Source organism: Perca flavescens, chromosome 17 (assembly GCF_004354835.1).
Source record: "Perca flavescens isolate YP-PL-M2 chromosome 17, PFLA_1.0, whole genome shotgun sequence".
Taxonomy (NCBI): Eukaryota; Metazoa; Chordata; class Actinopteri; order Perciformes; family Percidae; genus Perca; species Perca flavescens.
In genome coordinates, this window is record NC_041347.1 from 9,884,297 (window position 1) to 9,909,754 (window position 25,458).

General features: G+C 40.6%; 2 protein-coding genes across 5 annotated transcripts; one reads left to right on the forward strand and one right to left on the reverse strand.

The window, feature by feature from the left end:
• Positions 1–728: 728 nt before the first annotated feature.
• On the reverse strand, positions 729–16,531 carry zgc:110045 (poly(rC)-binding protein 3). Of its 3 annotated transcripts, none has more exons than XM_028602662.1 (13): positions 16,421–16,531; positions 8,321–8,431; positions 8,115–8,138; positions 7,955–7,987; positions 7,727–7,843; positions 7,408–7,539; positions 6,622–6,750; positions 5,884–5,973; positions 5,202–5,243; positions 4,709–4,784; positions 3,715–3,767; positions 2,337–2,506; positions 729–2,006 (listed from the first exon to the last, which is right to left on the reverse strand). In XM_028602662.1, the coding sequence occupies exons 2-13, from the start codon at positions 8,396–8,398 to the stop codon at positions 1,652–1,654; spliced, it is 1,299 nt and encodes a 432-aa protein (XP_028458463.1). In that variant the 5' UTR covers positions 8,399–8,431; positions 16,421–16,531; the 3' UTR covers positions 729–1,651. The 3 variants fall into 3 exon arrangements, with proteins under 3 accessions (XP_028458463.1, XP_028458464.1, XP_028458462.1); XM_028602663.1 differs by lacking the exon at positions 16,421–16,531 and adding an exon at positions 11,644–12,119 and having other exon boundaries at positions 729–1,065; XM_028602661.1 differs by lacking the exon at positions 16,421–16,531 and adding an exon at positions 11,644–12,119.
• mocos (molybdenum cofactor sulfurase) lies at positions 16,143–25,067 on the forward strand. Of its 2 annotated transcripts, XM_028602660.1 has the most exons (13): positions 17,083–17,215; positions 17,329–17,458; positions 17,573–17,649; positions 17,785–17,984; positions 18,111–18,227; positions 18,313–18,693; positions 18,807–18,969; positions 19,108–19,195; positions 19,554–19,690; positions 22,406–22,502; positions 22,651–22,792; positions 22,889–22,993; positions 23,497–25,067. In XM_028602660.1, exons 1-13 carry the CDS (start codon positions 17,164–17,166, stop codon positions 23,599–23,601), a joined length of 1,794 nt encoding a protein of 597 aa, XP_028458461.1. In that variant the 5' UTR covers positions 17,083–17,163; the 3' UTR covers positions 23,602–25,067. The 2 variants fall into 2 exon arrangements, with proteins under 2 accessions (XP_028458460.1, XP_028458461.1); XM_028602659.1 differs by lacking the exons at positions 22,406–22,502; positions 22,651–22,792; positions 22,889–22,993; positions 23,497–25,067 and adding exons at positions 16,143–16,357; positions 16,455–16,544; positions 16,640–16,706 and having other exon boundaries at positions 16,814–17,458; positions 19,554–19,966.
• Positions 25,068–25,458: the final 391 nt, after the last annotated feature.

The window sequence follows — 25,458 nt, forward strand, 5'->3', positions numbered from 1 at the left end:
TTGAAAAGTTTGTTTGGGCAGGAGCTTTGTGCCCTCTGCCATCAACAAACTGCATCCATAATACCATGGACTAGAATCATGGTGCAGTCTAGTCTTTGTATATCTGCCAAAACCTTTAAATGGATGTGTGTTGCAACCTGCTAATGGCTGTTGTTCCTGCTCTCTTGTTTTCTATATTTCAGTATCACGGCTGTTTAATGTTTCGCATGTCTAGACTGATGCACATTTCCACTTTGGAGAAAAATATCCAAAGACGGCAAAAATAAAGTGTTTGCTCTGAGCCATATTATTCTAGGTGTCAGACAGAAACACAAGATTAATATAACCTTATTCATGTCAGTGTGTTTAGAAGTCCACTTACATGTCAAGGATTTGTATCAATAAAATGCAAAAATGAAATAAATATCACACCCAATACCAATAGTTGCTCATATACCTTATCCACTGCATGAAAACAAAGTCAAACAAACTCTTTACATACATTCTTTAAATAATTGTTTATACAAAAAAAACATACAAAATGTGTTATTAACTGTAATTCCAGCTGAGTGGAAAAGTGTTGTCCTGATTTATATACAATTAAAGCTCAAAGACACTTAGTAAACAATGCATAAATCATCAGAGTAGATGTTTGTATTTAGTTAATCAACAGAAATGAAAAAGGTTTTCTTCACTGACAAAATTATAACAAAACAACCAATCTGTATTCATAAAAAGTCCCATTTATTTAAAAGTCATTACATCAACAAATATTTCAAATCTGCATTGTTTGTGGGAAGACCCACACCAGAAACACATGAATAAAACATGTATTACAATAACGGCTCAGCGTCCATTTCAGATGCTGAAAGTTGGAGCATTCCAGTCATTTATGTTGGGAAATAAACAAGGAACAAGCTAGCTTACAGAAACAATAAATGAGTTAGTTAGGCCAGTCCCGCTCTACAGGATTACGGGTAGAGTGAAATCCACTAGAATCCAATGTGGCTTTAGGATAATCCCATCAGAACTGCAACAGCGCAACGCTACTACAGAACACCCAAGCCTGTTAGAACTGATGAGAGCCTACAGTGAAGGAAAGGTTAGGTTGACAATCCTTGGTAAAAAAATAAATGGAAATACTTAACACACTGACTTCTACTTTACAAGACAAACATTTTAACAGCCTGCTGCCAACAAAGCACAACGTAATAAAATACTAGTTAGAATGATCTAACAAAAAATGATTGTAAACTAGTTACACAGATAGAAAACTAAGTCAATATTTGCATCATGGAAAATACCTCTCCTGGATTAAGTCTTCATCATATAAAGCTCTGTAACATGAATCCATTTGAAAAATAGCTTTTTCTAGGATACTAGTACAAGCCTGAGTTACCAACATTCATTGTTGTGCATGTCCGCAATGTAATACTGAGTTAATATGCACCTCAGCTGCCTGTTGTAATTAATGTGGACATGTTTTGATACTACCATCCTTTCCATCTGTTTCTAATATTCTCCTGATTTATGGAAAACAAGTGCTACACTGGCAAAACGTACACACACTGGTGTGTAACGCCTATACATGTATGCTCAATCTCAAATCATTTCTCATCATTTAATAATGTCTTACCAGTCCATTACACTGACTAGACTTAAAAAGCAGACGTCAATAAGGACCAAACTTCTGCCGCTCAGATTTTTTGATGCTGGTTGTCATTTTTGTGGTATAAGGGCAAAAACCCTGAGCTAGGCTGGAAGCAGCTGCTGGGTGGACAGCCAGGAGGGGCAGAGTTTTCATGCCAAGCAGGCTGGAAATGGGGACGGCGTAATGTTGGTTTTGGATGGTTTGCAAGGTTGAGGGAGAGTGGACGTTAATGGCGGGGGAAGAAGTGGTGGCCGCCAGGACGGCCATAGAGGTAGCAGCAGTGGAGGCAGTGGGAGCGGACTGAGAGAAGCTCATGTTGAGGTCAATTGGGTTCGCAGAGGAAGCGGCCTGCATGGTGTATTTAGCCATCTCTAAGCTGCAGGTAGTGATGTTTGGAAGAGGGAGTTGAGATGGTGAAGGGTTAAGAGGAGACAGAGGAAAAAATGAAAAGGGGAGGAATGGGTGAGACAAGGGAGAAAGGAGGTGAGAGAAAGAGGAGAAAACATAAGTATCAAAGAAGGAATGTGTTAAAAAGCAGAGACAATCAGGATTTGAATGCAGTCAAGAGAACGGAGCAGTGAGATGGAACAAATCCAGCCTCACTCTGAGCACAATATCTCTGCCCTCATTCGATAGCTTGGCTGTCTTATCATGAGGCCGCAATGTGATGCCCTGCTGGACGTGTGCGCCCTGCGTAATATCTTACCTGGCGTTGATGAGGTACTGGGCGATGCTGATGCTGGCGGGCGAGCCTGTGATCGTGACTTGGCGCATAGCTGAGCCATCAGTGGCACTGGCAATTTTGATGTGAGCTCCAGAGACCTGGCGAATCTCATTGATCTTGCTGCCTTGTCTTCCAATTATGCAGCCAATAAACTAGAAAGGGGGAGAGTGGAAACATGCAAATGGCAAAACCGGTTATGTTAACATGCTTTCCAGGAATTAGATATCAAAACAGCATGAGGAAGCAGCTGACATGGTGACAGCAGCACAGACTCCTAGTAGTATTCTACACAATAAAAAAAAACACATTCCCAGCTGTGTTTTTGTTACCTATATTAATAGCACACCATACTGTAGCATAATTGTAAGATCACATGAAATGTTAGTTGCCGGTACTGTGAATGTTGTCACTGGAACACTGACTAGTTAAAAGATACTATATATTTGCTTTGTTGCCAAGAGTTAGATGAGAAGACAGTGATACCATTTTTGCAGTAAATAATGAATCTACCACTAGCAGCCGACAGTAAACAGGGAGAAACAGCTAGCCTGACTTTGTCTGGCCTCCAACTAGCACCTCTAAAGCTCAATAACAAGTTACATTTTGCTTGTTTAATCCATACAAAAACCAAAGTGTAAAAATAACTATTTGAGTCTCACGCTCAAATAGTTATTTTTGCTACTGCCCAAGAAATACACATAACCCCCCTGGATCCACAACCTGCCATTTTTATACTAAGGTTTTTGTACAGATTGAACAAACATATCAGATATAACATGTTAGTGACAGAGCCATGCTAGCTGTTTCCCCTTTTCTATTATGCAAAGCTAACTGGCTGCTGGTGGTAGCTTCCTATTTACCATAAAGATATGAGAGTGCTATCTGTCTTCTCATCTAACTCTCTACAAGAAAGTGAATAAACACATTTCAAAAGGTTAGGTTGTGTAATTCCGAGACACTAATTTATGAAACCTCCTCCTGTGGGTCATATTATAGTAGGCTATGGTTTGGAGGACTTGTTGGTTATTCCATAAAAATATAAAACCTATATAATTTATGATTACATGAGATGATTTATGATTCTGATTATGGATGAAAATAATCTAAAGTAGCCAAGCCAGTAGACTGCTGTCTTCTATTGTTGGTCCACTCATATCTTTACTTTTTTTCCAAAATATTCAAGCCACAACAAGCTAATACTTATGATGATTGTGGTGTATTTATGCAATAATTAATGTTTAAAAAAGACAAAAGCATAAATCCCTTTCTGCGGCTAAGAAGGAAAGGAATTTTGTGTTCATAGATTCTTCATTCCTCATCACATTTAGTGCTGGGAGAACAAAAACAATGTGGCACTTACATCGTTAGGTATTGCCAGCTCCTGTGAACTTGTGGGGGCAGATGCATCCAATCCTGCAAAGTAGGACAAGGAATGCGAACAACAGTATGGCACTAATGGCTTCCACTCTCATTGCATGACAAGTTAACCTACTTTGTCTACTTTATTACTGGTACACTGCTAAATTAGGAACATGAAAATGGCATATGGCAAGAAAATCTTGAATCTAAACAGACACGTACTGTATTCAGTACACATACTATGCACCTATTTTACATTGCTACAATAAGATGAGCTACATTTTCATTAGCTCTATCACACCGGTCCTGCTTATATAATCAAAATGTTGTAATGTTTTGTCCTCAGTTAGTTGTGGCAGAGTATGATTACGTGGGGTGGCTGAGGTCAGGGATGGTTGGCCCAAGACAATGTTAGATTTGGAGGAGAAATGTTGCAAAGGTGAAGGATGGGGTTGAGAGATGTTTTGGAGAAGGAAATTGGACAGATGGAGCTGAAATTTTGGGAGGGTATGAGAAATAATGAGAAATGTTATATATTTACTATACTGTAAATATTTCTGACATTTTTCACATTTCCCTCTCAGAGAACGCTGTTTTACTTTTGTTTTTCACTCTGTCTGCTTCCATCTGTCTCATAATCTTGGGTTATAAATATTTCAGTGACTAACTTGCAAGATGGTTGATAATAAACTAGTTTGGTGGCTTAACCTTACAACTTCACTATTCTATTCTATTTTGTATTAATATGTATGTAGTAATATTAATATTAATATTTTCTTAAGTTCTGGTACAAATAGATGCGGTAATTTTTGTTATATGCACATCTCTGTAAAGCCACCTTTATAAAAAAAAACCTGTGAGAGTATCTGTAAACTCTGAGAGAATGGAGACATCCTTGATCCTCTCTGAAGTGACAGGGGTGTTGATGATGTGATTCGAAGAGGAGTGAAAACAGAGGGATAGATGGACTTCCCCGGGGAGCCGTGGGTACGTACCAGGGAAGGTAGGGTTGCTCTGCCCAAGGGAAGGGAGGGGGATATGCTGCATAGCCAGCTGGTGAAGCTTGGTCAACTGCAGGGTAGGAAGGAAGTTAGAGCTAACCAATCAAACTGGATTATTTCAGAGGAGTTGACAACTACAATACAGAACCAATCTGAAGTTCACAAAACATCACAGATAGTGTCAGTGTGAAGAGATTCATTTCCTTCAGAAAGCATGCTTGCTTCTCATGACAGTCATCTGAAAATACAGTCACATCTCTGGCTACAAAGTTTTCACTGATCATGAATTCTAAATATCTTAACTTTCATTTCAATCAATGCATGCTGCTACAATGTGTTAGTGTTAATAATGTCAACAGATCAGGGTTATTGAAGTTTCATCTTTGCAGAGTAGGGTACACAGAGGGCGTATAGTGGTGGCTTTGGAGGGAGTGGGCAGGAGTAGGTCATTAGGGCGGGTGTCAGTCACTCAAATGAGCATACTTACATCTTGATGCGCAAAAGCATACTGCCCTGGAATTGCAAACGCCTGAAAAGAATAAGAGAAGAGATGTGGTTGTAGGAGTGAGAGGTGCAGACATGTTTGAACATGTCACTTGAAATGTGAATTTGTCACAGAGCATAAAGAGTAAACTCAGTGCAGTGAGTGTATTTCTAAAAATCAATTCTCTTCCTCTTTTCAATAGCTCTAATGTGTATGGATTTGATGGAATTTCATCTAAATGTCATCTGCTGTTTTGCCCCCTCTTTGACCATGGCCAGAAATCAAATAACATAAACAGATGTCTGATAGGTCAGAGCAGATTGTGCCAGATTCAGGACAGCAACTGGCCAGCACATGCAAACATGAGCTTTAGTCACGACATCTTTCACACTGCAGGGGAATTATTAATGTGAAGGACTTAGTTATTTATTATTTATATCGCCAACACATTACAGCGTGGCCGAAAACTTTCTAATGTGATCATTAGCTCATCTTACTGCTTACAGCATTACAATATGAAGAGCTTATTGCTGTATAATTACATAGACGTGTCCCTCAAGTGGTGAAATGTGCTTAATGATCAGCGTGACTCCGAGCTCCAACACAATTAGGAAGCAATTCAATTACCATGCTTTTAACAAAGCTGCTAAAATCACAGCTAAATAACTCCCATATTGCTACTTACATGCGCAGAGTGTTGTGGTGCTAATACTGCATGGGCTCCAGAAGTCATGGCCTTGGGACGGTAGGGAATAGTCGCTCCTTTTGGTGGAGACTAGAGACACAGTCATGCAAACCAAAAAGCAGAATTGATACACTGCTACAACTGAGAAAAGAGCTCTTACTGGCACTGATGCATTTTATATCCCTTTTTATATCGCCTGCTGAATCTTTTTACACCCCTTTCATCGGTTGAGAAAGTTGGGACACATGAGAGCTTGGACCTTGGACCCAAGAAACCTATGATACCTGTGAATAGACCTGATAATGGAGGATTGATATGCTTTTTTGACAATAAAAAGCAGTCAAGTGGATACTGAACATAAATCTAAACTCATTTCTTTTACTTACAGGAATCCATTTAACTAGTTTCAATCTTATATACATAATTTTTTTTTCAGTAATTATTATTATCAGTAATTCCAAATTACGGGGTACTCTGATATCTTGGGGGTATGTCAGACAAAAAAAAAATCATTAAAGTAATAACATCCAAGCAAATAGTGTCATTATTGTTGCACATCTCATGAGAATGACCAACCACTACAACCTGAACACAAAGATTTAGCCTTGCAGGAGGGTCTGAAAATATCCCCAATGTGCTACTGAATACCTTTTACCACCTCCTAAACAAATGTGACATACTTGACGCCTAAATAGAGTTGTTGAACGTGAAGATCATCTGCTGTCTGACAGTGCTTACCTCCAGCATGACAGAGCAGATGTGTCTTACACACTGAGTGATGGCCTGTGGAGTGCCGGAGATTGTGACAGCCCTCTCTGTAGAGTCCGGCAGCATGTCTCCTGCCACCTGAACCTGAGCGCCTGTGGTCTTAACATCACCAGACAACAGAAGAAAACAAAGGCTATTTATTGCTGAAAAGAGCACAGCAGCACCCAAATTGAAATGCTGTTTCAAGCACCCGCAAATTACCCCGAACCCATATTGACATGCAGGGAGCAGCTGCAAGCCAAATAGCAATGTGTGTTCCAATATTTTTAAGAGGTGTACACAAATATTGTCCATTCAGAATGAGTATTCACTCTCTGCCGATCTTTACAGGCCTAATCAGTGGGATTTTCAAGAGCAGCAACCAAAAAATTACACACATTTTAAGGCAAAGAAAAAGAGGAAAAGTTTGACTGGAGAGCAGCAGGGAGTTGGTTTTCTGTCTCTGTTTGGGTGCAAAAACACAACTTCCTGATAGAAAATTAAAGGTCCCATGACATGCTGCTTTTTGGATGCTTTTATATAGGCCTTAGTGATCCCCTAATACTGTATCTGAAGTCTCTTTCCCGAAATTAAGCCTTGGTGCAGAATTACAGCCACTAGAGCCAGGTTGCTACAGGTTGCTTGTTTACACCTATCACCATTTCTAGCCACTGGGGGACCATAGGTAGGCTGGGGGAACTCACATTAATGTTAAAAAACCTCATAAAGTGAAATTATCATGCCATGGGACGTTTAAAAAGAGGAAAGGACTCCTACCTCTCTGATCTCTTTGATTTTTGAGCCTCCTTTGCCAATCAGGGAGCCACACTGGCTTCCTGGGAAAACCAGGCGTAGTGTCACAGGGGGCTTGCTTGTCACGTTGCTGTTTGTCATTGCTGCAGTAATATCCTGAGGGAGGATTCAAAAATATGTTCAGCACCGACCGAAAGAACGTCAGCTTTATTTGACAAGTCTCTTTTTTGCAAGACTAAGGGAAAGGTGCATTCAGTGTCCTTCAGACTTCAGACAAAATCTTTGAAGGATCTTTAGTAAATTCTCATATTAAACTAGAATTTGCACATTTGTTTTGCTGTACCTCCTCAAACTTCTCTGCGATCATGGAGAAAGCTCTGAAGATGCCCTCTGTGGGTCCTGTGATGGTAATTATTCTCTCTGGAGATGATCCTTCTGATATGTTGATACGAGCACCACTCTGGAAACACAAATCCACAATTATTCCAGCCTCAATTTTTTGTAATTTATCTGCCAGAACTCATTCAATCATATAAGTTTTCAAATTACAGATGTCAAAGTGAATGCTCACCTCCTCCCTCATCTTCTTTACGGTTTCTCCTTTCTGGAATCAAGTAGGAAAATATAAAACAGTAAACTTGATTAGTTTTATATAAGGAGGAAAAAAAGACAATCGGTAAGAAAGCAGGATGAACAATTGTAAAAAAGAAAATATATTTATATATATATACCTTCCCGATTATGCTGCCAACTTCCTGTGAATGAAAATATAACAACCCTTAACAAGCAAGTGGCAACACACAAGATGTTCTCTAACAGCTTTTCACATTTACAGCAGGATGTAATCATTTAATCAACAACGTGCTATCACCAGACCATTAGGATATTACTACAAAAATACACAATTATTTGAACTATTTACGCATCTGTCTATTACCTTTCCATGCATCAGCAGCCTTAACGTCAGTGTAACATTCAGACTCCCATCTGAAGCCATTTCTTCCTTGTCAGACATTCTCTGTGTTTTCCAAGCTTTAATGTAAATCGTCTGCAAAAAAAGAGAGAAATGGTTCAAGACAGTTCCCGTTCATAACGAGAGCTCTAGTATTTCAGGTGCTTTAGCAGAGTATCTGTTAAGATAAAGAGGTGATCTACAAGATTATAATGTTATTACAAAGTCACACTGTCTGAGGAGTATTGTACTGATGAACTTTACGTTTCAATACATTTCCAGCCTTCTTAAGTAATTGTGTTAATGCTATTGCTCACTACCCTGTTCTTCTTCTATTTATTACAGTCAAACTGCTGCAGCTGCAGGAAATGTGAAATTAATCATTTCCTGTGCTCAACATGATTTTCCTGGGAAACAGGGAACAAGACACAGCAAAAATGAAAGCTTTCATGAACTGTGTGTAAGCATCATGGGTACATCAGTCTGCAGCAGATAAAAAAGTTCTCTATTTGAAAATGCTATGTGACCATAAGATGCTCCAAGTTGGAACAGTCCTTTTTTATGTTGCTTTTGAAATTATCATGTGACTGATGCTCTCTGAAGAGTTATTAATCATCGTTGTTTGTCTTCTGACCGTGTAGTTGTGAGCGGGGGAAGATAAGCCTATCAGTAGGTGCATTCTTCACATGGGACTGTGTCTTTAGTTCCGGCTGGATAAAAGTTGTGTGAGTCCCTCGGATGAGATAAGATACAAAGGAAGACACTTGTGCTGTGAAGGCCTGAGGATCAAGTGCCTGACCATGGAGACTGTGTGTGTGTGTGTGTGTGTGTGTGTGTGTGTGTGTGTGTTGTGCTCTGTTGTGGCCGCGTATCCAATTCGTTGTATTTGCAGAACAAATAAAGAATGTCTCGATGCTTTGACGGAAGGGCAGTATATTGCACCATAACAGACAGATAGAAGACTTCAAGTCTAAGGAGGACTAAGGCCACATTGTTTATTTGGCCATCATGGTTCTGAGAAATGCTTTTATCATTTATTTCTAACACTGGGCTTGGTAAAGCTCTTTGTTCGAGAGGCAATGTACACAGAACATTGACTCAGAGGAGGAATTTGTAACTTATAAACAAAATAACCTAAATGAGAAAAAGGTAATTTAGCAAGGGACTGCTTGCATGGACTGATTAGGCAGTCACATGTGAAACTGTTAGAAAATTGTGATTACTTTTCACATTTCTGAAACCTGTTGGCTTAATGCAAATGGTAGATCTACTTTCTGAGATCTTGGTAATAAAGGGGAGGGAAGATGGCGGCACGTTATTGGTGAGTGAGCATGAGGTGTCACCAGTTTTTAATTCAATCCTAATCCAGGGTTTTAACAATATGCACAGTGACATTTTTAAAGCAACAGTTTGACACGTTGGGAAAAATGCTTATTTGCTTTCTGGTGGAGAGTTAGATGACAAGATTGATACCATTCTCAAGTCTGTATGGTTATTATGGAGCCGTAACCAGCAGCTGGTTAGCTTAGCATAGACAGAAACAGGAGGGAACGGCTGGACTGTCTCTGTCTAAAGGTAACAAAATCCGTCTAGCAGCACCCCTAAAGCTCACTGATTAAAACGTATTGGTTTAATCCATATAAACAAAGAAACGGTGTTTACGGTGGGTTATGTGCCAGACTATTTCATGGCTCTGACCAGCTGCCAAGCAAACAGTGGAGACTCCAGGAAGTTACAGTTTCCAGCCAAGATATATAGTCTGGCGCATCCCCCGTAAAATAGTGAGTTATAATTTTTACATTTACAGAGTTTCCATTATTTATGCTAAGCTAAGCTAAGCTAACAGGCTGTAACTTCATATTTAACAGACAGAATGGTATTGATATTTTCATCTCACTCCCTGCAACAAAGCAAATAAGCGTATTTCCTAAAATATCAAACTATTTATCCTCCCACAGACCCCTGCTGAAACCAAGAAATACGGAACTCTCTGCCGCCATTCCACATCTAAAAAAAGACCAAAATGAGTATGGGTTGGACTTGCTAACTCTGAGGATAACACAGTTGGCAGATATTATCTGATGAAATGTGGCAATATCAGTAAATAACAAGTAAGTAAAACAGTTTTCGAGGAGCAAAGACACGTTTACAATGATATATTGTTCTAGCCCATTCCAGTGTTGATAATTCCAGACTTAGCTAATGGACTTACTCCTAACGACATCATGAATAAATGGTGGGTGTCTTACTGCTAACAAGACTGACAGCTATTCTCCTCTCTGTGTATCATTATAAAGTTATAGTGAATACATCAAATAAACAGCAACATCTCTGTCTAATCCTATAGGCCGGGATTTGTTTAGTTAATGCTAAGACCCTTTTGACCCATTTCTGTCACCTCTAGCACGTCAGCGCCCACTCAAGACTTCCGAACAAAACACTGGCGCACAGCACACGCATACTATACATGATAAAACAGATAATCTACAGAAACCCAACTCCCAGAGCAGCGACAGGCAGAAGTGTGCTTCAGACAATAAAAAAACAGGGCATTAATCCTTAGGGGAAATAGAGAACGATTTCTAAGTGGATTACTTGGGGTTTCATTAGAAATTGTATTCCAAATTTCAGACTAAAACAAAGCAATCTTTAACATTCTGAAAATTGTAATGCAAAGACTATTGTATTCACAAGATCATTACATACAATAGCCCCTAAATAGACAATAATTGAAACAATGTTCTATACATGTTATATTTTATATCGATTTTATACAATGTGTTACATTATTTATCTTTATCATAATGAAATTAATTTCTGCTAACCGGTGACTAATCACTTACTTAAACATCTAAAGTAACATTCTATTTATAACCATCACATATCAGACTATAAGCAAGGGGCCATGCAGTGTGGCATTCCTCCCTCAACACAAAGGTTACACTACAGTATAAGAGATTTATGTCTGGTTTAATGTGATAGTTCATTATAGACCAAACTAGCTCTGAAGTTAATAGCGCAACAAAATATATTTACAACACAGCAGAGTACAGAAAAACAACGAGCACAATTTAACTAATGGGAGTCATGAGTGCTGAATTAAAATGAAGGCATGCATTCTTTAGTTCCCTACAGAACCAAAAAGCACGGTTGCATTAAAAACTTCAACTGTGTGTCTGGCTAAACCCTGACATTAGTGTGCAACATTGTTACCAGTAGAATCTGAGCTTGAAGGAGTCTGATCTTTGCCGTTGTGGCTCAGTGAGAGGCCTGTAATGCAACAAGAATGATTAATTTAAAGTACTGACCTTATATACAAAATACTTGCTCCTCTTCTGTATTTGTGGTATCTCCTAAATGAATGGCCTTTTAGTTTGTAGTCCGTGTTCAATGTTTGCCCCCTTTGTTGTCAGTTATCCACAGAGTGGACAGATGGTTCCCTGTGCCCTCAGACCGTCTGGAGCGGAGGCTGGATTTGCTATTAGTCCCTCAGCTTAGCCCAAGATAAGCCCCTACGCAGGGCAAGTGAACCCGCATCTCTTGCCTAATTCTCCCTGTCACAGCCACCAAAGAGGCGTTCCTCCGCACGGAGATCCACAAGCTGACGAGGCCTGAGGGCAGGGCAGAGAGGCTCTTTGGCTGGACACTGTCCTGCACAGTTAGAGCAGGCTACAGTTACAGCCAGCACAACAAAAAATCGGAGAGGTCTAGCCTTTTTGCAGTCATCAAGAACACACATACAGACATTGAAGAGAAGCTTTGTTCTGTTTTCTCTGGGACTAACAACTCTGCATGACTGCTGTGTTCTTCATTAGATTTTCAGACAGCTTCCTGCCTGCACAGGGCTGGATTTTCTCTAAAAATAAATCTCCCGGTATCAAATCAGTGCTTTGTACAAGGACCCCAACTAATTGAGGGCTGGGAAGGACAATGTGGCGTTTGAGCTATTTAGTAATGTTAAGCACAATGTCTTCATGGGGTGCTTGTCCCTCCTCACTGCCTCTGCCCTCCCCCACAACAAGCCCTTCTGCCCTTGTAATGAGGCCATACTGGATACAATACAGCCCTTCTGCACAGAAAAAATGTATTCAGCTGAGCTTCGAAATTGTGAAGGAAATGAATCAGTGAAGCATAAGTGGCATATTTAATTACTACTCACTGCGTTGCACAGGGACAATGATGGCTGATGTGAGCCTCATGGCCGTCTATCAGACATCTAAGCAGGCCACATTACACTCACTTCTCAATGGGATTTCAATGCAACTTCCAAGTTTTATTTCTGTGATAAAATGATTGAAGGTCCTCATGAAAACACAAAGATGAAGATAATTATTTAAAAGCTAGTTTGCCATTATTCACTTTTTGAAACTTTTTCAGGCTAGCTCGTTAGCTAGGTTAGGATCAGGGGTCAGGGAAAAGTGAATACAATTTCAGAAAAGTATAATAAAACTTGTACTTGGTTTCCAAACTGCAAACAGAATCAGAACCACAATTAAGCTATCAAAATTGCCAAGGGCATGGCATCTGAAAAAGTATTTGACAGTTATTTCTGTCCTTTCAGACACCATGAGATGATCCGGCATTTCATGCCAATCACTTGGGACTAATTTCCTCTCCTTCATGTACCTTGTGTGTCAATGAGATTAAGGAGTCAGGGATTATGTGTAATGGGATTACTGTTAAACTATTACTGAGACTTGTTGGTGTAATCAGTTACAGTTACTGAAAGCAGGGTAGATTTTAAATCAATAATAGCCTGAAAATAAAAGGAAAGGGGGCCATAGCTGCACCAACTTTACCTATACTTAAAGAATGGCTAAAGGCCTTTTTACAGTCGCCGCAGCCGACCTAGCAGGGGCCAATGTGATGTCAAAATGACGTAGATCTTGCTGGCGCGCCAGGATTTAAAGTGCGCGACCACTGTATTTTTTTCAGGGTCGTGCGACAAAGCGGAAACAGGAAGCATGGATGAGTTCGAAGACAACCGGATGCCAGGACTCTCAGAGTGACTGCAAGTCTCTCTGGTAAACTAAGATTAGTTCTTTCATGGTGAATGAAAGGCTTGATCCAACAAAGTAGGTCATCGAATCAAATCGAAACATTGATGTCAATGCTGCTGCCAGTTCTGCCGTTGTTTACCTTTTTCTTCTTCTTCTAGTCTGTAGAAATAGCAAAGTCGGTAGCCTTTGCTCATTAGCGACACCTCTGTACAGGAGAAGACTGCAACTAGTGTCGCGACCACGCGCGGCGCGAGTATAAATAGTTATGGCGCCCCCCTGACGTCACATTTGCGTGCGACAGGTCGGATGCGGGCGAGTATACCGCACGTTTGAGGCTGCGTTCACATAGCCAAAAGGGGATCCGGCACTTAAATGGCTCATTTGTGTGACGTCCTGTTGGGTTATTTAAAGGAACACGCCGACTTATTGGGAATTTAGCTTATTCACCGTAACCCCCAGAGTTAGACAAGTCCATACATACCCTTCTCATCTCCGTGCGTGCTGTAATGCTGTCTGACGGCTCCAGCGGCATCAGGCCAGCACAGAACATGCAGGTGAATGGTTCCAGTAATCCTACTGCTCCGAATAAGTGACAAAATAACGGCAACATGTTCCTATTTACATGTTGTAATTTATAGTCACAGCGTGTACAAAAAACAACGTAACATGAGACACAGCCGTCTTCTAACTGTAAACAAACCGGGAACTATATTCTCAGGCGGAAGAATATAGTACTTGGGCGGAGTGATATGCTCGCAGCAAGCCTGTCTGAGAATATAGTTCCCGGTTTGTTTACTGTTAGAAGATGGCTGTGTCTCATTTTACGCTGTTTTTTGTATACGCTGTGACTCTACAAATCACAACATGTAAATAGGAACATGTTGGCGTTATTTTGTCACTTTTGTCACAATTGGGAGCAGTAGGCTAGTTGGAACCAGTTACCTGCAGGATCTGTGCTAGGCTAAGCTAATGCTGGAGCCGTCAGACAGCGTTACAGCACGCACGGAGATGAGAAGGGTATGTATCAACTTGTCTTACTCTGGGGGTTACGGTGTGAATAAGCTAAATTCCCAATAAGTCGGCGTGTTCCTTTAACCCCCCAATGTAGCACAATCAAATTTATATTTTACAATTACTGTTTTCCATCAGATCGTTTATAGAGCTTGACGTTTCCGACAGCACCTAAAGGCAGCTTCATTTCACAGAGAAAGAGAGAAAGAAAATAGACAAGCGACAATGCTTGTGTTTTTTTTTTTTTTTACCCTCACAGTGTTTTAAAACTTTCTTGTGGCAGCAATAGATGTACGGGACTCTCACACTGCCTCAAAACCGACTGACAAGTCTGATTGCAGGTTACATGATTGGCCACCGCAGCGTGACGTTGGGTTGCGTTTCTCAAAAAGTTGACTCGGTCTCAACTTTTGCCGCAGTCTGCTACGTTTTTTTTTTCTAGCTCCCCCCTGTGGCACCCCCCGCCGCAGCCTGAACACACTACCTCTATTCAAAATGAACGGAAAGACATGCGTTTTTGCCGTACCATTCGACGGCAGACACCGTGTGAATGCAGCTTAAAGGATAAATAAAATATAGCCTAGACATGGTTCTTGTATCATTATCTTTAATAACACAGGTCTAGTGGCCTGACATTAGGTAATCATTACAATGGAATAATATGAACTAATCCATATTTTAAAGATTTTGAATGCCACCCGCTGTTAACCAATTTACTCCTTCATGTGCAGTGTGTGTCAAATAACAGTAACAAGTCGGAAAACCATTATATTTAACAGCATGGGGGTACTCTAGCTAGGTCAGCCATTTTTAGCAATTTACCCGTTGTAGCAACATGTCCACAAATAGAAGATGGACAATAGACTATAGTGTGTATCATACACACAGTGTAGAAAGTGCTCATAAACAATACAGCTTTCACTGTTGATGCTCAGAGCAGCCATGTTGGATTGTCACGCCAGGGTTCACGACGTGTTCCCGACTTTCCGATTGGGGATATTAATTAGACTTCAGGGGGCATTCCACTTGATATTTTTCCGACTGGGAACTCGGAAATTCTGATTTCCCAATTCAACTGTAACATGTCGGGCATTGCCAAGATGGCAACAGCCACGCCACCAGGAGCCGTCCATTTACAGTATATAGACGGTATGACAAAAATAATGTTTATTTTTTAACATTAGCTAAAGCATGTAAACATGTTCTAGTAGAAACACAAAATACAAGTACTAGCCTGAAAATGAGCATGACATGTCTCCTTTAATGTACACTAAAATAATGTAAAATAATCCCAAATTAGTCTTACAAATATTAAATAATTTTCTTGCCCTTCCTCATAGTTGTCTGCATTCCATTTAACATAAGATAATGTTCCTGCTGAGAGAAAAATGATGAAGTTAAAACTTGCTAAAAGTTTAGGGGGAGGAGATATCAAAAACTGGCTATAGTCACATGATTGTAGATATGTAAATAAAAGCAGTTGGTTGTAAACCGGGTTTCGACTATTGAGCTATGCTCGTTGTGGTTTCTTACCAGCAGTGTCCACCTCGACAAAAACTCAAACTTTTTGGAGTTAATGACTTAAATTCTCCTAACCTACCTAACCCTACGTAACCGTTCTACCTGTAAACAGTCTCGAGCCGGTGTATGGACGAGGACTACAAACGGAGTAGGACATCAGATCAACCGGACTTTAGACCCTGAAACATGTCAATGAGTTAAAAAGTAGTTTTGTGTGTGTGTGTGTGTGTGTGTGTGTGTGTGTGTGTGTGTGTGTGTGTGTGTGTGTGTGTGTGTGTGTGTGTGTGTGTGTGTGTGTGTGTGTGTGTTGAAACGCCTGTAACGTTAACTACAGTAGGCTACCCCGCTCTAGCTTTCTCCAGCGGTAAGCGGTCGATGGATTTCCGAAACCTTTGCAATTTTGACACTTTTAAGCAAGTGTGGAATCACTACGGTTATCATGAGGAGAACTTCCCAGAAGTGATTAAGCGGGAGTTCACACGGATTAAAGGTACAGTAATGGTTGTTGTTCAGTCATGAGCAGTAGTGACAGCCATAGGCGTCGCTCGCTTACCTCTTACATGGCTGCTCTTTTTGATTGTAAACAGGAACAACATATCTGGATCATGCAGCAACTACTCTGTACCCAGAGTCTCTGGTCAGGGACTACTTCCAGGACCTTTCAAGAAACGTGTACGGTGAGAGAATTCGCATAAAAACATGAAGTGTTCATTTATTATTTATTTAGTCATACAACTCAAAACATTTAAGTATTGTTATATGCCCCCAATAGGAAACCCACACAGCCATAACCCCAGCAGCAGATTGACACATGACACAGTGGAGAGGGTCAGATACAGGTAAAGTCTATTCATGCCCAAAGAAGCATTTATAATAGGCCCCTATGACTCCATTGAATAGTACTCCGCTGGTTCAAATGAGTAAAAAACAGAACATTTTCTTACAGGGTATTGCAGCATTTTAACACCACCCCTGAGGAGTACTCTGTGATTTTCACTGCTGGTTGTACATCCGCACTCAAATTAGTGGCTGAGAGCTTTCCCTGGAGGCCACAGACTGAGAGCAAAGCGGGGAGTCATTTCTGCTACCTCACTGACAGCCATACCTCTGTAGTTGGCATGAGAGGACTGACTTCTGGCCTGGGGGTAGTTGCCTTGCCTGTCTCCCCACGGGAAGTGGAAAACAAAGCAAAGGATGGGGCTCAAGGTGAAGATGTTATTTGCCAGACGCCGCACCTGTTCTGCTACCCAGCACAGAGCAACTTCTCTGGGAGGAAGTATCCCCTTAGCCATGTGAATGGCATCCAGGCGAGACACCTTTACCCAGCATGTGACCACCAAGGCCACTGGTTTGTGCTGCTTGATGCAGCCTCTCATGTCAGCTGTTCCCCTCTAAACCTACAGGAGTGCCCTGCTGATTTCATTCCCATCTCATTCTATAAGATGTTTGGCTTCCCCACAGGTCTGGGGGCCCTTCTTGTCCGTAACGACGCAGCAGGCATGCTAAAAAAGACTTATTTTGGAGGAGGCACAGCAGCAGCTTACCTTTCTGGAGAAGATTATTATGTGCAGGCAGCAAACATTTCTGACAGGTAAAGTACTATGCAAGCCTGCCACATCCTTGATCTTCACTAAAAAGCTCACAGTTGTTCCATATCTGCTGCATCCTTATTCTAAAATCAATGTTTTCTTTCTCCCTGGTAAAGATTTGAAGATGGGACTGTGTCTTTTTTGGACATCATTGCTGTAAATCATGGTTTTGACGCTCTTTACAGGATCACAGGTGCTATTACAGAGCATGTTGTTTCATGAAAAAACAGCACTAATTTAATAACAGAATCATAATATATATGCAGTTCTATACATATGATCTGCTAACATCAACTGAATCCCTATCTTCATCCCTTTTTGACTTCAGGGGGCATGCACAACATTCAGCAGCACACGTTTGGCTTGGCACGCTACACTTACATGCTGCTGTCAAGTCTTTGCCATGGCAACGGGCTACCAGCTGCTCAGATATACTCCGAAGGCCAGTTTGAGAGTCCAATCACACAGGGCGCAATCCTAAACTTCAATCTCAAGGATTGTTATGGACAGATAATTGGGTATTCTCAGGTGCATTCAATAATTTTATCAAATTATATAATATTTATTTTATTTCTTTTTCGGTTTACAGTTTTATTACTGCATGTGTATGAGTAGGCAGCGCTGGTGAATAGCAAATTCCTCCGTTGCCCTCAGGTGGACAGAATGGCCAGTTTGTACAATATCCATTTGCGCACAGGTTGCTTCTGCAACACCGGGGCCTGTCAGTCCTTCCTCGGGATCACCAATCAGCAGATGAGGAGAAACCTGCAGGTGAGAGATCAAAGAATAGAAAAAAAAAGTCATTCTGTTAAGGGAATGTGTAGGTGGAATAAAACATTCTCTTTTACTCTCCAAGGCTGGCCACGTCTGCGGAGACGGCATCGACCTGGTGGATGGCCAGCCGACCGGATCTGTACGCGTGTCCTTTGGCTACATGTCGACATTTGAAGACTGTCAAAAGTTCCTGAACTTTGTTGTTGAGTGCTTTGTAGAGAAACCAGTCACAGTGGACCAAGTGAGAATAGAGAAGCTAAAAACAGCCACAGCAGCATCCCAGGACGTAAATGAATATCCAATCAAAATCCCTAATGGAGAAATATGTAAAGTAGATGAGAAGGAGAGCCCTACAGAAGCATTACTGAGGGGATTTGGACACAGAGACTCAAACAGCCATGAGGAAGCTTATACTCTAACCAACATCTACATATATCCCATCAAATCATGTGGAGCCTATGAGGTTTGAGGATAACCCAACCATTTATTTTCTTTCATATTTCTTTTCTGGCCCTGTCTGTCCGATTTCTTTCTCTGTCTCTGCTTTGAATTGACTCTCTGCTGTTCTTTATGCAGGTCAACGACTGGCCGGTGGGACCACTGGGTTTACTGTATGACAGAAGCTGGATGGTGGTGAATGGAAACGGCGTGTGTCTGAGTCAGAAGAGAGAGCCGCGTTTATGTCTCATTCACCCACAAGTCCACCTGCCCTCAAACAAATTGCTCCTGCAGGCATCAGGTCAGACAGTCCGTCAGCGGCTCACTAAAAATAATCACAGTGCTTAACTTAACCGAAAGAAATTTCAATCAGTCGGATGTTCTGCTATGAATTGTCTTTGTCAGAGGATTTATATATTTTGTTCCCACTGCCCTGCAGGGATAGATAGCATTTCGGTTCCCCTGGAAAACAACACTCAAATGCACACGAGCTATCGGGTGTGTCAGAGTAAAGTTTGTGGTGACAGGTGAGATGGCAATGTAAAAACATCTGAAAGCAGCAGCTGCAGGAAATACTGTGACACATATCATTTTTTCCATATTTTTCACTCATGTCAGTCAGTGCATTCTCTCGCTGACATGAGTGATTCTTTTCCTGCTCTCATTTTCAAATGAAATTCCAGTTATTTACCACTTTTAATGGAAAAAACAAACAATCAAGCACGAGATGATATTAATCTCCTCAGATACCCGCATGACAAGTCACAAGTAAAGAAAAAGCTATTCATCCACTGATTCTTGGATTAGATGTTGCACAAAAGCAGCATCAAACTCTGTAGATTTCCCTCGGGGCCCTCCAAAACATAATCCTCCTCCTTCCCCCAGGGTGGAGACTGTCGACTGTGGGGATGAGGCTGCATCGTGGCTTTCAAACTTCCTTGGACAGCCATGCCGCCTGATAAGACAAAGTCCTGATTTCACCCGAGACATGAAGAAGAGGCCTAGTGGAGGAACCGAAACAAGTATTTTACCTGTTCTGCTTGGCTCTAATTTATCTGTAATACTGTGCATGAGCAATCCGTGGTCCCATATCCTGCTAATACTACCTGGTTGTGGCTGTGACCTTGCATTTCTTATGCTAGTCACTTGGAATTTAGGAATTTCATATTTTTCTGTTACTATACTTACTGTTTAAAAGCATTCAATTTACTACGTAAAACAATGTATACACAAACCATCAAGGCAAATTCCTTGTAAGTGTAATTACTTTGGCAATAAACCTGATTCTGAAAATGTGACATTCAGACTGAGTTTGGGCAATATAATAATATATATTCTATTTATTATTCAGATGAAAACATTTGGAACATATGACGGGTGATGTCTATGAAGGGGTACTTGAAGGCACTGATTAGAACCATCAGACAATTTGTAAAACGAGATTTTTGATATACCTAGGTTGGTAGCTATTGGTACTTCATCAGTTTTATACATCTTGTGCAGTTTTTGTGTTCTGGTTAGTAGTGCTCAGCCTGTAAAAGAGCTCTGTCAAGTTTGGGAATATTACTGATGTCGGGTGTCTAAGCTTGGGCTTTGAGACAAATGTGTTGCAATTTGGCAATGAGGAATTTGAAAGACATGGGTATTTACCAGCCAGGGAGGATCTAACAAAGAGATAGTATTGAGTTGCATTATGGAAAGTTAGGGCTTCAGTTTAGGATATCTCAGCTTGTGCTGCACAGATTTCGACCAGTTTTCTTTTTTTTTTCTTTCTTTTTTTTTTTTAAATATCCTGACTTTTAGTTTCTGGATAGAGTTGAGCTCCAAAATAATGGATCCTACCTTTCTCATAATGCTACTGATAATTTGTTTTTATTTGACGCTACATGACTGGTAAATGCCCATGTCTTTCATCATTTGCAATGAAGGCTTTCTGTTAAATATTTGTTTGTATTTGACTCCAAACCTAAACTGAGGTAACCCTGATGACATCATCAAGATGTTTAGAAAGCTCCCTCCAGAGCCACAGAAGACATTATGCAACTATTTTCCCAGTGTGAGTAGTACAGAAAACTGACTCTTATGTGTAAAATCAGTAAAGTTCCTCTTTAAAGGAGAACTCCGGGCAATTTTTACGTTAATCTTGATATAAATGCTATAAATATGTGAGTACAGTCGATACTCGACCAACAGAATCGGTCCTAGCAAACTGGAGTTACTGCAGCTAATGCCCATAGCTCCCAGTTAGCTACAACGGCAGTTTTGAAGGTATAAGATAAAGAGTGCCTTTGTGCCTCTTAACAGACACAAAATGCAATTAAAATGAACAGGGCTCTTACGTGACAACAAGATGCATTTTCAACTCCGACTTCCTGCCGCTAGCTCGCCCTGCTAGCTGCTAGCTCCTGTCCGAGAGTGTGTTCAGCCAGGCTTCTGCAATAATGATCACACAGCAGTTCCGTGTGTATTTGTAGCTCATCTATTGTGTGTGACATCGATCTGGCGTTGGTGAGTAGGAGTCTTGGCAGTGGCGATCTGTTTGGTAGTTTCCTTAGCCGGGCTAGCAGGCCCGACCGGCCTCCACGCTTCAGCTTCCTCCCTGCCTTCCTCGCCTGCCGCGGCCGACAACAATCCAACGAGCACCCGCTGGTCTGGTGGATGTCCTCCAGAGGACAGGTCATGCCTTTGCGGTGAAAAATTGTAGTTTATTTCCCCTCAAAAATAGGTCATTGAGCACTGTAGTGGTTATGGCCATATCAGTGACCATGTAACTACATGGAAACGGGCCAAATTATGTCTGTGCCTTGTATAGTAATAGCGTTATAGAAGGCTAGCAGTGCGAGCTACAGCTAGCTTTCAGTCACGCTGTTACTGTGCAAGCCACAGACATAATTTATCCTGTTTCCTTGTAGTTACATAGTCACTGATATGGTCATTTTAGCCGTTTTAGCTAACTGGGAGCTATGGGCATTAGCTGTAGCAACTCCAGTTTGCTAGGACCGATTCTGTTCGTTTTTTTTGCTATCGACTGTACTCATATATTTATAGCGATCAAGATTAACGTAAAAATTGCCCGGAGTTCTCCTTTAATATCTATAACTATATTTGTCAGCTTTTGCATCAATGAGCCGCGCAGCTTTATAGCATTATTGGATTCACAGGTTGTTTGCATAAATATGATGAATTATCTTCGTTGTTCAGGTCTTTCATTCACTGGGTGAGTCCATTCTCATCTCGCTATTTTATCTATTAACAGATTCTTAATTAAATTTCTAGAATAATTACTATATCATGATATATGTTGCCATTTTACAAAACAATCTTATCACGAGGTCCATTAATTAGCTGTTCTGGAGCTTTTGATCATATCACACAATCTTTCTCCGCAGATGGAGTCTGCCTGGTTGTTATTGAATTGTAGATGTTCTAATTTACATTTTTGGAGCATTTCAAGGACTCGTTGGCTTAAAAATTGAGATTGATATTGCTGTATGAAATTACCTACTCAGTGATAGATTTTATCGCCCACCCTTAATTCACGTTTGTTGAATTGTCAGTGCACAATTTGATTAATGTTGACAAATTTACTCAAGTCACACATTTGTCACCCTCTGTATTACAGCAGAACTTCAGTTTTCAGTCTCTGCGAGGATGCCGGCTGCACAAACCAGAGATCTGAATGTTTTCCTCAAATTGAACAAATCACTGGGGTAATATATAATATCTTTCCCTTCTAGCCGCCACCTCAACGTCCCTCTCCCTGGTAAATGAAGCTCAGTATCTCATGATCAACCGTGCCAGTGTGGAGCTCATTCAGAAACTAATGAGCAGCAGGTTAGAACGCATGTGGTGTTATTCAAAATACACAATGCTCTAGTGAAAAACATCAGGATGTGTCGACGCCTTTACATTTACATCACAGTGGATCATTTACGTAGCGCTGCAAAAAAATAACCTGCAATTTCCACATCCCCTTTCTCAGGCAGGACGATTCGGAGGGCGATCAGCTCCTTGACACACAGAATATCATTAGCCGCTTCCGAGCCAATTTAGTCATCGCTGGAGTAGAACCGTTTGAGGAGGATAATTGGCCACACTTGATTATTGGCAACACTCCATTCGTGGTGAGCTGACACTTAGAGATATGTGATGAAATCTTCAAATGCATTAAAAGCGGATTTCTCAGAAATGAATGTCCTCCCTTTGTGATTTACCCAAAGTTTGCAGGTCAATGTGGAAGGTGCCAGATGATTGGAGTAGACCAGGAGACTGGGACCAAAACAAAAGAGCCGCTAATGTCTCTGGCGGCCTACCGCAATGGGAAGGTCAGTCAAAAACAATTACTGCTTGTTCATGTAGATCAGGGATACTCAACTTGCTTTGCCCAGGGGCCACATTGGCAAAATTGACACGAGGCCAGGGACCAATTAATAAACAAACACAGTCATTATTTTCAAATTAACTGACGTAACTTATTAACTAAATTAACACAAGGATTGACACAATGTCTATACCAGATAAATAACATATTTTACTGCATTTAATAGCTGCAACTACTTCACTAGTTGTAAATGCTTTGATTACATTTGAAAGACTTTATACAACATTAAACAACCTCTTCCATCATGCAATCCTTCCCCCTGGCACTTTTCTTTTGATGGACAAGTTCTATTTTTTTTTTTTTTTTTTTTTTTTTTTAATGCACTCTTGCACCTTATTTACATTGATAGTACAACAAAAAACAACAAAAATCCCAGCAGAATCCATGCATCATGTGCATGTGCATGAAAAGAAAAATCACTTTGCCTCTAATTTGGTACATTTTTAGGTCACTTTTGGTGTGTACCTGACCCATCAGCTACCAGAAGGCTCCACTAAAGCCAGTGTCCTCTCTGCTGGTTCCCTGATACAGCCAGAGCCACACCGTTCTTGAAGTAGTCATCTGCATCATCCTCTTTATTTTGCTGACGTCTTTAGCCCAAAGACGTAATTTCTGCGCTGCACATCCTAAAGATCACCTGTCAAACACTGTGGCGAGTTTCTATAGATTCTGCTCTTTAATTTGTCTGTGTGGCTTTTGTCCTCTCAAGTGTCCATTTCATACCCGGGCATTCAGATTTTATTCCATCCGAGTCTGTTTTGATGGGAAATGAATGAGACTTCTGGATTTATTTTACCGCCCAATGGTTACATTCTTAAAATGTGTGCAATGAAGTGTATTTAATTGCATGACAAAATTATAATTTTAACCAAAACATTCCAGGCTTGATCCAATAATCGCTGCTCATGTTAACCTCCCCACAGTTCTTCCTCTGTTTATTCCCATGGAGGCTTATATTGCTATTTATTCCAAACACACCAGTGCTGTTACTGCTGCCACAAATCTATAACATATTGCTCCCTGTAATGGAAAGACCTAGAAGACACTCAGTGCTCAGTGTACGCTCTCAACGTGGTGCAGACTTGGAAATCAGATGGAACGCCAGAAAAAAAAAGTAATATCTTAGCCACCAGAAATAATGTGCTTAGAGTGACATGCTTGTACCAGGGGTTCCGCGGGGTCTTACAGAGTCTAAAATTTCAAAATCAAACTTTTTAGGCCTGAAAAAGTCTTAAATTAACTGAAGTATTGTGTAACAGGTCTTAATTTTTATTTTTATGTATTCTGTCGTCTTGTAGTTCTTTCTCTAGCTAGTCCAAATATAATTTCGCTGTATTACAACTACAGACTTTTATTGCAGCCAATCAGCTTTCGTGTTATTGGTGCGACCATGCAAGTATCTTTGGGATTGTACTACAGACATAAAATGGATTTTATTCTTCAGCTATGGGGGCTTGAAAAAAACATTATTTGGAAACATTATTTTAAGGTTCAAAAGAATCTTTGGTGCTGCTTTAAAAAATATAAACTAAGATCTGTAGTTTTACCAACTAAACTTGAGATGCTTATTATTATTTACATGCCTTCACCTCGTCTCACATTGACTACTGTAACGCACTTTTCTCCTCACTTCGTATGTCTGCTCTTGATCGTCTTCAGTTAATCCATAATGCTGACGCAAGACCGCTCACTAGGTCAAATAGACGATCTCACATTACCTCTGTTCTTAACTCTTTACTGGCTCCCTGTTGCATGTATTGAATGGATTCTGTTTGAAAATCTCACTCTTACATACAAGCTTTGCAAGGTCATATGTGGCTGAGCCACATATTGGTCAGCACACTTTCTTAAGGTCTAATGGGTTGGATTAACTGTCTAGCCCACGCACTTGCTTTATCACCCGTGGTTAAGCTTTTGAGTCTGTAGCACCTAAACTATGGAATGCTGTGCTTTCACCTATACGGTGTGCCGTTTCTGTGGATTCTTTTAAAAATCAAATAAAGACATACCTGTTTGGACAGGCGTTTGGTGTATTATTATGTAATTTGAATTGTGTTTTTGTTATGTATTATATTTTCTATGTTTTTTATGTCCCTGTAAAGCACTTTGTGATTGTATCAGTGAAAAGCGCTTTATAAATAAAATTCACCTACTTACTTCTCCACTGCAACTTATAGGCCATAGGATATGAATCACAGCATTTTCATACTCATCAAAGCCTTCATTTACTCTTGTTGTTCTGGCACAGCAGTCTGCATGAACCTTGCAAAAATGTTTACAGTTGTATAATGTAATTTGTGTAATCAAACATGTTTTAGTTGCATTGCATGAGTCTTTATATAATGACTGGAAACAGGCTGGTGAACTGATTGTGCTGTGTTTAAGGTGGCGTCATGTATTACATATGGT